The sequence below is a fragment of the Aricia agestis genome, chromosome 5, assembly GCF_905147365.1.
Source record: "Aricia agestis chromosome 5, ilAriAges1.1, whole genome shotgun sequence".
Lineage (NCBI taxonomy): Eukaryota > Metazoa > Arthropoda > Insecta > Lepidoptera > Lycaenidae > Aricia > Aricia agestis.
This window is the reverse complement of record NC_056410.1, coordinates 14,353,199-14,371,050: the sequence shown is the minus strand read 5'-3', so window position 1 is coordinate 14,371,050 and position 17,852 is coordinate 14,353,199. Positions and strand designations below refer to the sequence as shown.

General features: G+C 36.4%; 1 protein-coding gene across 3 annotated transcripts in view; it reads right to left on the bottom strand.

Annotated features, from left to right (window-relative positions):
• LOC121726778 (V-type proton ATPase 116 kDa subunit a1-like) overlaps nt 1-17,109 on the bottom strand; it is a 55,804-nt gene extending 38,695 nt beyond the window's left edge. The window contains exons 1-2 of one of the 3 annotated variants that reach the window (XM_042114285.1): nt 8,044-8,132; nt 8,000-8,006 (exon numbers count right to left, since the gene is read on the bottom strand). Coding sequence is in view for 1 of the 3 variants with exons in the window: in XM_042114283.1 (XP_041970217.1) it covers nt 17,045-17,096 (52 nt within the window). In the remaining 2 variants the exon portion in view is untranslated. Of the gene's footprint in view, nt 1-7,999; nt 8,007-8,033; nt 8,133-17,044 lie in introns of those variants that run through there. The other 2 variants (XM_042114283.1, XM_042114284.1) reach the window with 2 other exon arrangements.
• Nucleotides 17,110-17,852: the final 743 nt, after the last annotated feature.

Below are 17,852 nucleotides of genomic sequence, written 5' to 3'. Positions count from 1 at the left end.
AAATTAATTATAAAATCGAAAATTTTGGGTTAGTCGCCCCCTTAATAATAGTTTAAAAAACAAAAGAAAACACGCTTTTTTATTTTCGTTTTTTGTTTAGAATTAATTAAGCTACTGTAGATAGGTAAAATCGTACTCAAAGATTCCGTTAAGAAGCGCTTACACGGGCAATTAATTGCGGCAATTAATTGCCGGCGACACGAATGGAGCGATCTGGAGCAATTTAGTGGGGCAACATGGGGCAATTTTAATAAATTGCGGCGATACGAATTGACGAATATCCGATGGGCTCGTGTATGACAGTATTGCCTAGTAACTAGTTGCTGATTGTTGCTGCTTGTTGCCGAGAATTGCTTGCTGTAGTCGTGACGTCAAAGTTGACGAGAGTGGAGCAATTTTAGTTGCCCGTATAAGCGTCCCTTTACATACATAGTTACATACAGCCCAAGCCTTTGAAAGCGTGTTAAAAATGTTGCAAGGTATGAAATACTGCATTCAATGAGTGAGTCATTTGCAAGTGAACATCAAGATTAAGCAGCTGAATAGTTTGTCGTCGTGCTGAGTGCTGTGACCCGGTTGTGACAATGAGCGCCGCAGGAAACGAACAAGATATTGGACGTTCAATTTCGTCCATACAGCTCTGAAGATAGAAGTTTCTTTCAACAGCAAGAGATAGATAATGTTATAGCAATTTGACAGCCCAATTACTTAAAAGGACTTTTTTTAGAAGTTAGAACACAATTTAAAAATTTTAGCTTTTAGTTTTTTTTTGAAATTATGACCACAACCTGTGATGTTCACTTTCATACAATTTAGATAATAAGTGACTCACTGGATGTTTAATGTTATTTTGGTAACAGATTATAAATAGTTATTGCTTGGCTAGTTAGACAAATATGTTGTCTTGTGGTGTTCATCTTGCCCGAACAGTCATTACTATTTAACGTATTTCAGAGGATAAAGGAGGAGAACTGCAAAGTACGTTGTTTAATTCAATTCGTTAATGTTCGCAATTCGTGGCAAAACATTAGTAATATAACAAAAAAAATCGGACAAGTGCGAGTTGGACTCGCGCACGAAGGGTTCCGTACCAATATAGAGCAAAAATAGGCAAAAATTGTATTTTTGTATAGGATTATTTTATTGTATTTTAATTTTATTAGTAATTAATAAAGTATAAATGCAACTGAGTATTTTGTGAACATTTTAAGTGACTACCTGTTGCTATTATTTGCCTTACACATGTATGATAATGTGTAAAAAATCGAGCAAAAAATAGCAAAACAAATCACGTTTGTTATATGAGAGCCCACCTCATATATTTAATTTATTTTGTTTTTAGTTTTTGTTGTTAGAGCGGAAACAGACATACCTACACAATTTGTGAAAATTTCAGAATTCTAGCTATTCCTAGGAGTTCTTGAGATACAGCCCGGAGACAGACAGACAAACAGACAGACGGACAGACATCGAAGTCTTAGTAATAGGGTCCCGTTTATGCCCTTTGGGTGCGGAACCCTAAAAACTATAAAATATTATTAGCTATTATAAGTCCGACTCAAAAGTTTTAACAAGAACGATCACGTGCTTCCAATTATTCCCGTCATATAAATTGTATGAATTTAACGACACTTCAGTCAGTTTGGTCGCTTCGCGCACATTATGACGAGGCGCAGTGGGGCCGCATTTTTCATAAAAGGTTACGAATCGATCGCGATCGTCGATCGTGCACTTGGCCGGCAATGCACCTGCAGCTCTTCTGATGTTGCGAGGGTCCATGGGCGACGGTAGTTGCTTCACATCAGGTGACCCATTTGCTCGTCTGTCCCCTTATTTTATATTAAAAAAAATGAAAAATGCGGCCCGCTCCGCCGCGCCCCGTTGCAATGTGCGCGATGCTTAACAAGTTTGTTTCTAGGCGTCACTTCTGGCTAACAAGTGTGTTTAAAGCTCGCCTTGCCAGGTCAAGTTGTTTGATCCAACAGCTGATCAAACAGATATAAATAAACTGTGTGACATTTTGACATTTTCTATTATACGTTTTTTATACGCATCGTTTAACTTCTTTGTTATTTATGCTACAAGGTAACTATAACAGATAATGAGGCTGGGCACGGAATTTCATACAGACATTTCATAATATAAAGTTATATGCCTCGATTCGTGTTTTAAAATTAACCTTTAGCACAGTATAGCAATATGACATATCCCTAATATTGCTGTACTGTGCCTTTAGTTAATAGTTAGGTATATTTTAGAGTTGATGTTGATAATATTTAGAGGTCTAGTCACTGTGATAAATGTATTTCTTAAAGCTTCCTTCTTCGGACTTCCTTATTTCTAAAAAACTTCTTTAGAAAACGGTTCAGTTAATAAAAAGTATTTTAACTATTTGTTTCTTGTGTTTTATATTATGATGTATATCAAATCAATAAATTACAAGGACAAAGAAATACAAACATAATAATCTATAATGGATTTTGACTGAAAGCGTGAAAATTAATCATCATCAACAGTAGCTTATGAATTTTTCATACCTTATCCACCTTTGTGTAAACTTCACAATATCCATACTAATATTATAAATGCGAAAGGGTGTCTGTCTGTCTGTCTATCTGTAACCTCTTCACGCCCAAACCGCTGCTGGACCGATTTTGCTGAAATTCGGTATGAAGATACTTTGAGTCCCGGGAAAGGACATAGACATTTTATCCCGGAAAAATGTACGATTCCCGCGCGATAAAGGAATTTTGGCGCAACTGAGTTGCAGGCATCATCTAGTTTAAAATATTTTTGTGTTACCTTTTTTAAATAAATATTAAGTACTTAATTTAATACGGTGCCCAGCCGTTTGGATATTATTAATAATAAACTGAATAAAAATATTCTCTATCTAATCTTATATATAAAATTCTCGTGTCACAATATTAGGCCGCGTACTCCGAAACGGCTTTACTGATTTTAGCCAAGTTTTATATGCTGTGGGTCTGAGAATCGGCTACTGGGTACTTTTTATATTGATAAGTGCATTTGTTGAATAAATTATAGTAAATTATTACAACTTGAGACTGTCGGCGACCATTGTTTGTGCGACGGGATAGCGATGGACGTTGTCATGGTGACATACTTATTTAGTCACTTCAATAAAATAATACGGGCGAAATACTTTATATGGCAAAGAAACGTTTGCCGGGACAGCTAGTTTATGTATAAAAAGCCATTTCATATACGGTATACCACTCTTACAAAAAGATACAGCTGACGTAAGATTCAGAAATAATTTAACTTCGATATTATACGATAAACGACCTCTGTGGCACAGTCGTGAGCGCGTAGGTAGCTCAAGCCGGAGGTCGCGGGTTCGAATCCCGCCGACGGAACAAAAAGTTTTCAATGTTCCCGGGTCTGGATGTGTATTAAATATGTGTATGATATAATAAAAATCTTAAATATATGTATAGTATAAGAGTATTAAATATATTTCCGTTGTCTTGTACCTGTAACACAAGTCCTTTAGGTACTTAGCACGGGGCCATACTGACGTGGTGTGAAGCGTCCATAGATATTATTATTATTATTAATCAAACCCTATACATCAGTGGTTCTTAACGTTTTAGTCGTGAGGGACCATTTTACCAAATGTTTGTGTAACCGGGGACCACCCGGTTGGTTTACCTAAACTAAGGGATTTTTGATAAAGAAAACAAGGACAACTTTATAATTAGCACTAATTTTTATATTTGGCAAAAATCTAAAAGTTAAAGATTTTAATTAAATGTGATTTTTGTGACTGCATAGTCCATACTCCTTACTAACTTCTGAATTCTGATTTTTTGACATAAGTAACTTCAGTTCATAAAGATTAAATGCTCAAGACGAAAACACGATTACTCAAAAAATGCTCGATAGTTTCTTTTTTTAAAAAAACCTTGTTTTAGACACATTTTTGCTTGGATCTTCGAAGTTTGCTGTCTTTTCTTTAATATTTTTGAATATCTAAAAAGGTATTGATAAAACCTAAATTTGCTCAAAACACTTTTTTCATAATCATTATAGTTCGTCTTTTATTCAAGTAAAATAACCTCGGCGATGATTCCGCGCCGTCCTTTTTCACCGGCATATGAAAAACACGTGCGTGAGTGTGAAGAGTGAAGGACGATGTTTGATTTTTAGAGTCAAACCACTGTTATACATAATATTATAAATGCCAAAGTTTATCTGTTTGTATATCTGAGTTCTGACTGTTTAAAACAGCTGTCCTCTCTTGAACAGCTGGATCGATGACTGGTGAAATTTGGTGAAATCTACTTTGAGTTCTAACTTCTATCTATGAACATCTTATATTTTTATCACGACCTGGTTGACACAGTGAACTTTGTATCACTTCTCTTCTCATATAAAACTTTAACTGGTCTTCCACAAATATTTCAAGATTAAAATTAGCCAAATCGGTTCAGCCGTTCTTGGGTTTGAGCGAGCTGCGAGACTAACAAAATTCATTTCATTTATGATTATGAGTTATGACTTATGACTAATGGTAATAATATAATATAGATTGCATTACCTTTCCTTAGGCCTATTTCACCACTTACTGATAAGTGCCGGATAGGCTATCAAAACCATCTTGACAGATGAACTTGACGTATGGAGATTCCATCAAATAAGTTGTGAATAGCCTATCCGGCACTTTATCAGGAAGTGGTGTGTACCTATACTAGTCGAAGCGAATTATTAAAACTGAACATAATAAATTCAACCTTAACTCCAAAGCGTTAACGCACTTTATTACTTTTGAGAATTTAAAAAGGCGCGCGCATCCGCGCGAATTCGCGTGGATGCGCGCGACCAACGCTGACAGCCTCGCAGAAGTAATGCATGCGTTATGCTCTCGAGTTAAGGTTGAATTTTCTGTGTACAGTTTTTGGAAATTCGCTTCGCTTCGACTCGGCGCTATTATAAATTGACCCTTAGTTATAAGCGAATTTCATGTACCTATAAAGTTGCAGGTAAAATCTAGTAATACAATGAACATTAAATAAACATGTTATGGGAGGTTAAATTTGTAGCTAACAGTAAATCAGCTGACCGTCAAACACAACAAAGGGAACATAGCAATATGTGTATACCACATACATAATATAGACATAATATTATAATGTTGGATATAGTCCCGTGCGTAAATAGGGCAGGTGTACGTCAGAGGTGCCAGATTCATTCTTATCAACGGGGCCCCGTTTCATTACCATACCACACGTGCCATACCCCGCGGGGTATGGAACATGTGGTATGGTAATGAAATTTGAATTTGAGTGGATGAACACGATAAGTACCAGTAAAAAAATTGCCGTTTTTTTTTGCATAAATGGCGGCTTCAGATTTGAAATAAAACAACTGTGCATTATATGCGTAGCCACTAGCCAGATATATTAGCCATTTGATGCAGAAGATATGTTACAAGGTTTGTTCAAATTATAAGGAAATAATTGGCCAAATGCGAGTCGGACTCGCGCACAAAGGGTTCCGTACCGTTATACAGCAAAAAGTTGTGTAAAAAATTTAAGTAAAAATGATTATTAAAGTACACATAATATAATTAAGGTCTTTGTGAAAATTTCAAATAGCACGTTAATATTATTATTTTATCTTCTTTTAGCTAATTGTACTGTTAGAGAGTAAACAAAGTAATAATACTAAGCGAAGCTAATTGTTGTAAACAAATCGTAGGCGATTTACTTATCATTTACGTATTCATAATATTATCATTTATTATGCATTATAATACGATATACGTGCCGTATGTATTTGAGTTAAGTCACAACATTGTTTCGTTCTAGTGTAAAGTAAAGTAAAGTAAGTTCGTAAAAATGCAATGCAGCTCATGTAACATTTTCCGTTCAGTTTCCGAGATATCGCTAAAATAGTGTTGTCCCCCCTTTTTTAACCGACTTCCAAAAAACGAGGAGGTATATATTCGGCTGTGGATATTTATTTTTTTCAAGATGGCAGCCGGGGGGAAAGAGTGGCGACCCAACAAACTTGAGGTAAGCTTCTATTGACCCCTCGAACCTATCCCAAAAATAAAATTGCGTCCTCTAATAAATGCAAAGCTCATGTAATATTTCAATGAACTAATAGAATTTTAATTCGGCTTAGAAACACGGTGTGGCTAATGAATGGTTCGGTGTTGTGGAATGTTGATTAAAAAGAAGTTATGGTCACTAAATTGTGATAATAGCCACACATATATAAGGTGGTTTCTGATTAAACTTTTACTATTTTTTATCCTTAAAACTGCAGAAGGACTTGTTTGTTGAGTTTCTGTAGTACACTACTTATTATTTATTTTGATTTTGTGAATATAACATTGATATTTTATGTTATCTTTATAGATCAGTAGTTAAATACGATACATACAGTGTGCATACAGTCAGGTAAAATTCATAAAAATAATATATAAGTATCATGTAAAGTGGTTTATATGGATATGGTAAAAGGGGTTTTGGGTAAAATTCAAAACAACAGGAAATAGCAAACGATCTGAAAGAATAATGAAATGAAAGTTTTATTGTTGACAGCGAAAACAAGAGTGTTTTATTTTAAAATTGCTTAGCAACTAACTCTTTCGGTATGTCTTAAAAAAGGTAAAGAACCGGCGTAAAGAATTCGTTTGAAAAAAATATCAGCGTGATTGTTGCTCATGGATATGATTTCATTATTACTTTACCATCAGAGAAATGATGACCTACGCTATTTGGTTGGGCTATGTCAAGTCAACGTTGGCTTATGATCTTTCGGCTGGGCTTGACATAGCCCGACCAAATTACGACTACCACCTGCCTATGAATCCATGTCTGTGCACATGCCATTGTCGCGGACGTCATTAGTTATACATTCCTGATATTCCTCGATACAAAAACGAGCAGAATATTAATTTTACTAGCAATTTATACTTGGCTGGTTTTCAGATGCCGTTTCGTTTTGCGAAATACATTAATTAAACTTTTGTTTTACGTGTCAGACTTACACAAGTGCAGCTTGGTATTAATATAATTAATATATTCATAATATAATAAATTAGCTGTTGATTTTGTCTCCATTGTTCTATCCATACTTAATATTATAAATGCGAAAGTGTGTCTGTATGTCTGTCTGTCTGTCTGTCTGCTACCTCTTCACGCTCCAACCGCTGAACCGATTTTGCTGAAATTTGGCATGGAGATACTTTGAGTCCCGGGAAAGGACATAGGATACTTTTTGTCCCAGAAAAATATACGGTTCCCGCGCGATAAACGAGTTTTGGCGCAACGGAGTTGCGGGCGTCATCTAGTTCTTTAATAAGTAAGTATAGGTCTACTAGGATGATGTTGATGACAAAAAGTGAGAAAAGAAATTGACTCTAGCAATATCGGGGTAGTTGGAATAAAACGTTTTGATCCTTATTTTTCCTTATAGCGGCTGATTCTGTGTGTTAAAAATGCAAACATAAAAATTTATCCAATGATTAAGGATATTTGTTGAAAATCTGCCATCCTTTGCCATCAGATCCTGGGAGACCTATAGTATAGACTTCTAAAAGCTGTAGAGCTTATGTTAGTATATCCGCCTTTCTATGAAAATTATCTATTTTGTGTTTACAGTTGTTGTTAATAGTTATAATGTGTCCCCACTTTTGTAACGTCTGATTACTGATATTTTAAAAAGGAAAAAAAACCCCTAAAACCTACTATAACGTCTGTATACATAGTGCTGATAATATTTTTAAATATCAGCTACCAGTCACTAGCATTCAAGCTTATATTTTGGTAAGTTTAACGAGGCTCTACTGATAAGGGATCAGCTGTTAGGTCAAGTGATAACAAACGTACACGCCCTGACATTTACTATATTGGTGTGACAGGCCATGATCATGCCGAGATAAATTAAGTTATGGATAGTAATTTCTTTAATGAAAACACGTTCAAATCGATAACAATACGAATCACCTAAACATTTTTTTTTCTTAAATTCTATTTTTCTTAAATATAATTATTTACCTTTATCTACAAACAAATCACTGCTTCCAATTCCAAATCGTCAGTTCCGACTTCCGATACTTTGTCGCACTATCACGAACACACGAGCGCTCTATACGAGCGCATTGTTCGTACTAGTGGCGCCGCGGTGCGGTGTGACGTACAATATTCTATTATTAATGACTTGTTCGCACTTGACCACATTAATGACATCGTTGGCAGATGATTTTCAACCGTATTTAGAGTAGTTAAGGTGCATATTCGTAGATGTAGAATATTCACTTTGTAAAAACAATCGTTTTTGGAAAGCGCCGACTTTTAATTGTTTAATTAATCTAAATAAACTGGAGGGGATTATGATCATCAACTGCTGCCTATTAACTTTAAATTTTAAGGAAACATAGTAGAGTTATTTTCAAAACAACAACAAAAAAGTCAAAATAATTCCAAAACATACATCGAAATAATAAGTAATAATAAATAGTTTGAAATAATATCAAATGACTTGCACTTTTATAGTCATTACACCTTATTGTATGTTTCATATACGATTATACAATTTACAATGCATTAAACCATAAGTAGGGAAAGGGGCTGGCCTAGTAGACTTAGGTTCTTGTTTGTTTTGGGCCCTTTTAATTATGAAAGCAGGCGTAAAGTCTGATTATTTTTTCACCCTCTGTATAATATATTGTATGTGCTTTGTTTCTAATATAGAACCTACTACCTGGGTTGACCGTAGAGGTCACAAATGAAAAGTTACCTAAATAAGGGTTTATCAAAGTTTCTTGGTTCAAAGTAGCTATAAAGCATTTGATTAATCAAGACTTGTTTCAAGAATCAAAAGTAAAAAAAGCAAAATGGTAAAAAAAGCTAAAAATACAGAGTAAATTTCGATGATGTGCTGATGTTAATTTACGCTGATTACAAATCGCAAACATAACTCGAATGCATAAAATCCTATAACGTTTTGTCGTAGTAACTATTTAAGTAGTAAATTGTAGATTTGTGCAATAAGTGACCATCTTTTGGGTAGTGTTATCTGTAAAAGTGCAATGAGTTTACTCAATCAATAAATAACGGTTAAGTCAATATGTATTTTTGTCGGCAATAGATAAAGTTCGTAAAAACATCGAGTTAATGTATTACTTAGTGAAGTTGAGCAGATGTTTGTTGAGTGAGTTATCTGCATATACGATAACACAATTACCTATATTTTGTTTTATATTTTAAACAATATTAAACTTTCCCGTTATATTATGCATTTTCACTAATGGGAAGATCGTCACTTCCTGCATTACATTACGTTACCAAGTATTTGTAAACATTTAAAAAAATTGATAACCCTATTTTATCTTATATCTTTAAACGAGCAATTCTTGTATATACAGGGTGTAACAAAAATAAGTGATAATACTTTAGGATGTGTACGTGTTTCTTGTAGAGAGTTCACTGTGAAAGTAGCAGCGCTGAAAGACCAAATTTTTTTTTCACTTTTGTATGGGAAAACTCGTGACGCTCGGGCCCTTGCCCATACAAAAGTGAAAAATAAATTTGGTCTTTCAGCGCTGCTACTTTCACAGTGAACTCTCTAAAAGGAACACGTACACACCCTGAAGTATTATCACTTATTTTTGTTACACACTGTATATGTATCTATATATACAGAATCGGTTCCAACGATTTTCATGAAATTTAGTATATAGGGGGTTTCGGGGGCGATAAATCGATCTAGCAAGGAATAATTTTTAGAAAATTTCTTTTTATTCGTGTTTTATCGAATACCGAGCAAAGCTCGGTTAAATAGCTAGTTTAAATTAATTCTGGCAAAAGTATGTAACGACAACTTTGTGATTTACAAATTACAACTCAAATTTTGTCTGAATAGTGAATACGTATAATGTATATGTCGCAGCCAACTGGTTTAAATAGCCGTTCAATTAAACAGCTAGCCCTTTGACTGAACGACGCTATTCAATCACACGGCTATAGGTCGTTTAGCCGACTTGTTGATTGCAACGTTCAACACTACAGCTAGACGACGCTTGGCCAACTGGTTAAAAGATAAATTAACCATGGTCACCATTAGTTTAGTGTTATTATTATACAATCGCGGCGTAAAGATAACAAGCAGATTAATTGTATTCTAACTCATTTATAAATACCTTGGTGGTGCATTTCATAATCCTGTAATTTCTCCTCGAATATTAGTTTAAATTTTGATTCACTCTTAACTATGTGCCCCCATAATTTTTGTCTCTTTAATAATACTTGTAACGTATATTTACGAAAAATATCTTAATACAACCACAAAACACCGGCTAGTTGACACCATATTGTAAACAAAACGCACCTTTTTTTTTTAACATGGGGAAATGCTTTACGCATCCCCGGCAAATTGGGGATATCGGCCGGGGTATGTGGGACTCCTGCTACCCACTAAAACCCCATGGTGTTCCACTCATCGCTTAAGGCAGAGTTGCGGGTACGATAGAACCTACCCCAACTCTACCAGCGATCATCTACAGACCCGACACCACCCCGCTACTCGGGGGCCGCGATGCGCAGGAACACCCTGCGCATCACGGCTCTCTCTGTAGGACTCGGTGCAATGGGCGGCGGTGTCCCCACACCACCGCCCCGAGTACCCGGCTAATGTAAGTCGCCGCGGCCACTCCGTCGCGTGCGTCTTCTCCTCGGCCGTCTCAAAGGGTCGAGCGCCTCCCGTTCTCTCCTGCGCTCGGCCTCCTCTTTTGCGGTGATGACTTCCTGGGCAAAGTCATTTACTGCCTGCCATGCGATCTCACTGCTCAGCATTGCCCGGATTATCGCTGGCAGCGAGAGGTCCATTCCAATGACGGCCGTAAGGGCCGTACGTTGCTCCATCCAGGAAGGGCACGTCGTCATTGTGTGCTCGGCCGTGTCCCTTTCGTCAAGGCAATGGCTATTGCTATCTGACACAGATACTGACCGAAGCAGCCGTGCCCGGTGAGCATCTGCGTCAGATGGAAGGAGAGTGCCCGTGTTTCCGGTTCACGCACTCTTTAAATAGTGGCCGGATTGCCTCTCTCAGGGCGACGCTTACCAGCGGTTCTTGCAACCGCTCCGCCCAGAGGTCTAACGACCTTTCACTAGACTCAGCCCTCCACCGAGGCACGGCGTCCGGTAGGGGGTTGCTGCCCCCCTCGCGGACTGCTGCGCAACGCCAATAAACGTTGGCAAGGGCCCTTGCGTCAATGTCCCATGGGACGCTACCAGCAAGTAGGCAAGCCGCATCTCGGGAAATGGTGCGATACCCGCGCACCGCCCGCGTCGCCATCACTCGCTGAAGGCGTCCCAGAACGAGCCTGTTGCTGGTCGACAGTCTCGCAGCCCAAAACGGCGGGGCATACATGGACATGGAAAAAAAAAACGCACCTAGCGCTGCGGTGGTGAGTGCTGAACTAATTCAATCAAACGGCGGCTTTTGAATCAGCTGTAGTGTTGAACGTTTTGAGCGACTTAAATATTCAATTAAAAAGCTAGACGTGTGATTGAATGGCGTTGTTCAGTCAAAGGGCTAGCTGTTTGTAAGAACGGCTATTTAAACCAGTTGGCTGCGACATATACATATATATATATATATATATATATATATATATATATATATATATATATATATATATATATATATATGTATATATATATAATAATAATAATATATAATATAATATAATATAATATCTATGGACGCTTCACACCACGTCAGTCTGGCCCCGTGCTAAGTACCTAAAGGACTTGTGTTACAGGTACCAGACAACGGAAATATATTTAATACTTTTATATACTATACATATATTTAAGATTTTTATTATATCATACACATATTTAATACACATCCAGACCCGGGAACATTGAAAACTTTTTGTTCCGTCGGCGGGATTCGAACCCGCGACCCCCGGCTTGAGCTACCAACGCGCTCACCACTGAGCCACAGAAGTCGTCAAAATATATATAACTACTTAAAATTATTCACAACTTTGTTGTGCAGGAAATATTTCAAACTATCCTATGTTCTTCCCCTATATTCAAAGTAGTACCATACTAAGTTTTGATTTACGTCGTCAATTTTTGAGGCTTGCATTAACACTGGGTGTTGAAGGCCTCTACAAAAAAAGATAAAAAAGTCAAGCCTTCTGCCTCTATAAAAAGGAATTTAAAAAATCGTTAAAGTCTTTACGATTTTCTTCAGACAATAGAAAGGTAAGCAGACAAACTTACACATATACAAATTACATAATTATTATGAAATCTGAGGACTGTCATTCTGCCTGATAAAGAAAATCTAACAGCGCATTTTGTACAGTTAGATGATTTTACATAGCTTTTAATTTAGCTCTACCTCTAAAACTCTACTGTTTTGGTTTGTCCACTTTATAAATGTACATTTTAAAACGTCATGTTTTATTTGATGAAAATAATAGGTAGGACCACCCAAATTGTTTTAATGACATACAAGATAACTTATCTGTTAGAACTTAGAATGTTGATCACGGGTGGCTGTCGTTAGTTTGTATAAGTACTCAATGGATAGTTTAAGTGTTTTACAATGATAATACGTCGTCGTATTTGGAATAATAATGACTAGGTGATGATATCTATTGTTTGTCGTTACGTAATTATATAATTATCTTATGGACATATTCGTTCGTTCATAGTTCGTCTTATTAAAAACAAAAATATCTTATATTTGCGATAGATTATATATGAGTTTGTATGTTTTTACTTCTTCGCGTCTAAAGGGCTGGAGCGATTTTAGTAAAGTTTGGTGTGGAGTTAGTTGATACCCTGGATTAACACATTGGCTACTTTTTACTGCGCGGAAATACCACAGTTTATTTTTACAAATAAACTGCCGGTGACACCATGCAAAAATATGTTAATTTGAAAAAAATGCTACTAAGCTAATGCTATGCTGCTAATTAATATGCTGCTTAAGATAGCTGCTTAATTACACTTTAATTTAAATTATTTGTATAAACAACAAGAATATTAGAATAAAAATCGACTGTCTTGCTACCGTGGTTCTTGAGTCGCCTGACGGACGAAGACGGACAGTGAAGTCAGGAAGACTCATCGCCGTACAGACGTAATGAAGAGTTTGACAGATAATAAATGTTGAATAAATTACATTTAAGAGGGCGACTAACCCCAAAAATCAAACATCGTCCTTCTCTCTTCACACTCACGCCCATCTTTCATATGCCAGGTGAAAAAGAACGACGCGGATTCATCGCCGAATTTTTTTTTTCTCAATAACTCGGTAAATATCCAATATTTTAAAAATCTGCTAGGTCGATCTCTCAATGACAGAATTTTATACAATGTGTTAAAATATTAACTGAGTTCAATGCACGGTTATGGCAATAAATGAAAAATTCGTGAAAATTAGATGCATCTTTGTGATTTTTTTCAATCGAGAAAATTTTCAGATATTGCGTTTTTGCTCAGATCGTATTCTCGGAAATATAATGTAGTGTCTAATTTTAGAAAATGAAACAATTCGGGGCTTATTTTCAAGTATAAAAATGAATTATAAAATCGACACTTTAGGGTTAGTCGCCCCCTTAAGTAATTAATATTCCACTCTGAGTGCGGCAGAGAATAAAACAAAACTCCATAAAGTGAAAAAAAAAGAATTTTGAAAAAAAAAAAGAAAACTCTCTAGCAGAATATTTTTCTTTGCTGAAACGTTCATGTAAAATGTTTGATCGCGTGCGTGACATGAAATCTGCATAAACAGAGGGCTTTAAGTGTGTCATGTTCCAGATATTAACATTTGAAGAGGTCAGCGGTCACGGCATAATGGCTATACGGCAAATTAGCGAGGGACGGAGGATCGGCTTACTGGGTTATTAACAGCAGATATGTGAATTTACCTGTATTATAAGCTAAGTTAAAGAAAGGCGAGATGTTACACTTAACATCTAAGGGTTCCTACACAAAACTGAGAATCCGCATCGCATCGGCTTTGCTCGCGTGAAATTCGAAAGTCGTGTAAGCCTCTTTGGGATCATGATGTTTTCCTAACACCAAAAGTAGCCTAATATGTTACTCTCCATCCAAAAATCAAGTCCCAAACGAAGCAAGCAATTTGCTTCGTTTGGGTGTGAAGGTAGGACAAACAAACAAACACACTTTCCCATTTATAGTATTAGTCTGGATAATAGGAAATAGGATTTACAACGCTTAATTGCTATTAATAAGTTACAACTTACTCGTTATTCGGTACATAGAGCTTCTCTATATACAATATCATTGGTAGTAGTACTGTCTGGTGAAAATACAAATAGTCTATCTGCGTCTACGGACAGACGGACAGATGGACAGAGAGATGTTAATTTGGAAGAAGACAAATATATCTGCGAAAACCGTATTCAAATCGGATCAGTAGTTTTCGTGTTAAGGATAAAAGTTTGGTACAAAATCTGACCCCCTCTTTTGTCCCTTAGAGGTGTGGGGGGAAAATTTTTATACACCAGATCAGGGGTTCCCAATCTTTTTCAGCCTGTAGCGCAGTTACTCGTAAAATATTTTGTCGCGGCGCGGCGCCCTATTCTACTTAGCTATTAGAAAAAGAGACATTAGGGTGGGTTGCACCAACTTACTTTAACTATAACTGTAACTTTAACTACAATGCAAAATGTCAAATCTTTGGTTAAAGTCAAAAGTGGACGCTATATTTAACTACATATAACCATAGAGCTCGACAAGGCTTTAAATGAACGTGGCGAAAAAAGGAACTAACGCTGTCATCATACAAAAACGCCATTTTTGACAGTTCTCCTTTACCAGCAGCGCCCCCGCCCACGTTCATTTAAAGCCTTGTCGGAACAGCAACGTCTTCTGTCAAATTCTGTGATCAAAGTTAAGGTTAAAGTTAAATTACTAATTAGCCTTAACTATAACCATAACTTTAACTAGTTAATAGAATCAGACATTACTTTGCGGAAATCCATAGCTTAAAATGTATATAGTTTGTTTTTATTTTTAGCAATATTCTGCGAAATCAACCTCAACCTTTAAGTAATAAAACCCGTCCGTGCCTTCTCCTCAGCACAAAGCGGAAGAGAAGGCACGGACGGGTTTTAGTGGGTAGAGCTGCGGCCTACTTACCATCTTCTCAGCCGCAGCGAGTCCCACATACCCCGGAGGTCCTTCCCCAGTGCCGCCGGGGATGCTTAAGCGCATTTCCCGTCTTAAAAAAAAGCCCCTCACCACCATGCAGGTTGAAAACCTCGACGCGTGTTTCGCCCCAACACCGGAGCGTCCTCAGGATGTGGACTCTACGATGGACTAACTTCGTACAGTCCACATCTGCATATTATCTGCAGTTAAAATTATCAAAATATAATTATAAAAAACTTTTTTATAAATTTATTTTGTGGCTTGGATAGCAGAAGATTTGAAGAAGGGTCTGCCCAATATAGGCTAACGCTGTGAATTCTACTAACTCTATTTTAAACAGTTAATTTTCCACAATTGTTAACAAGGAGCTAAATATGGAAAATTTGTCTATTACAAATTTACTTGATTATGAAAGATTTAATAGTTGCTGTTATTTTTTTTTGTTGAGTTATGAATGCAGTCTTCTAAACTAGACATTCCGCGCGGCTTCGCTCGCGTAAATTAGATATTTCACAGACAAATAATTTGTCCACTAAAAATAGACTATGATCTTTCACGTGAAAAATTTTAGTAATTTTTCTGTTATTTGGCACCTTATCTGTACCAAATAACAGAAAAATTACTCCAGTAGTTCGTGATAAGCCTTTTCAAATAATCTTTACCCCGTTTTTTCCACATTTTCCTTTATTTCTTCGCTCCTATTTGTCTTAGCGTAATAAAATATAGCCATAAAGCCTTTGAACACTGAAAGAATTTTTCTAATCGGACCAGTAGTTCCTGAGCTTAGCGCGTTCAAATAAGCCCTTTCGAATAATTTCCTCCTGTTTTTCCTAGTAGTTCCTGAGATTAATACGTACATAGTGTTTTTGTGGGATAATATACAAATGCTTAACAGCGTCCAAATATTAGTAATTCTTATGCATAACTTTAACTTTACTTTTATTTCTAGTATAGTCTCTACTTTCACCAGAGTATATTAATTTTATGAATCATATCCGCAACAACGAGATCGCACTTTGCGGCTATTATAGTATTGTCCATTTTATTCTGATCCCTGTAGTTAAATTATAACAGTGGACTGTACTGTTATTTCGACGCTCCCTTTAGATTTGAAAGGTCTTGCGTAAATGGTGGAAGTCATGTGGTCTACGTAAGTCGGTCATGCTCATGCATCAGGAATACTCTGGCTAATGAAATGTGGGATATAGGAAAGTGTTTTGGTTGATAGTACGGAAAAATACTGCCGAATGTGTTAAACAAATTAGATTATAGCAATTTTTTTTTTTTAATGAAATAAGAACGAGCAAACGGGTCACCTGATGGAAAGCAACTTCCGTCGCCCATGGACACTCGCAGCATCAGAAGAGCTGCAGGTGCGTTGCCGGCCTTTTAAGGGGTAACAGGGGAGGATGGGGAAGGGAATTACAGGGGAGGGTGAGGAAGGAAATAGGGGAGGGTAGGGAAGGGAAAAGGGTAGGCGATTGGGCCTCCGGTAAACTCACTCACTCGGTGAAACACAGCGCAAGCGTTGTTTCACGCCGGTTTTCTGTGAGGACGTGGTATTTCTCCGGTCGAGCCGGCCAATTCGTGCCAAAACATGGCTCTCCCACGTCAAATAATAGTGATACTGAGTTATTAAACTTATAGGAAATAATAATATAATGGTGATAAATATTATGTTTTTTAAAACTTGTAGACCTTCTATGAATTGCTCTTTATAGCAATTACCAAGTGTAATAACTCTCAGGAAGGTCTCCACTCTCCACCATCTACTTATTTGTCCATGAAGATAAAAGCTTATTCAAAAGACTGGTAGAACTGGTACCATCGCACTTACCATAGAGATAATTTGTCTATGCACTTACCAAGTCTAGTAAAATCTAGAACTTTCACGAAGGTTTCTTCAGATTTATCCATGTTGAATGTTTCGGATACACTTTCCGTTGCAATGTACAAAGTTGAACTGTTTACTGAAACTAAATAGATGGGTATTGATAAGACAATTAAGTATCACTTTAAAACCAAGTTTTTGAGATTACTGTTTGTATAGGCTTATCCTACAGTTTCGTTTGCTTGAATTTTATTGATGTTAACAAAATTTACATTGTAAGGTGTTGAATATATACTATACAGGAAATATTCTAATTTTTCTACTCAATTTTTTACGCTTTGATAAGAAAAATAACTTCTTACAATATTTTATAAGAAAATTGTTTTAAAAATTATATTAACTTGGCGCCATCTAGTAGCACCATCTAAAACTAAATTAAGTAGACGAGATCTTTGTCACGTAATATTATTATGCCGCCAGCACTGATATTTAAAAGTAGTCCTACTACAATCCAATAGGTGGCGTATTTTATTTATTTTTGTTTTTTAAGGCAGACTAAAAGTAGAAAAATTATCACTTAATATAATTATTATTTGGTTAAAATATATTGTGATACTTTAACTTTAGATTGATCAACTAAAGACGAAACCATCTGAATTCGCAGAAAAAAACACCAAAAGTTATGTAGAGCTTGTCATAGACAAATAACAGATATACTAATTATATTACTTGGGTCCGATAACTGAAATGCTGCGTCCCACTACTACTTAAGTCGATATAAATAAGTAAACTGAAAATACGAGGGAGTCAATTAATAATGATTTTTTTAAGCAGAGCCAGTC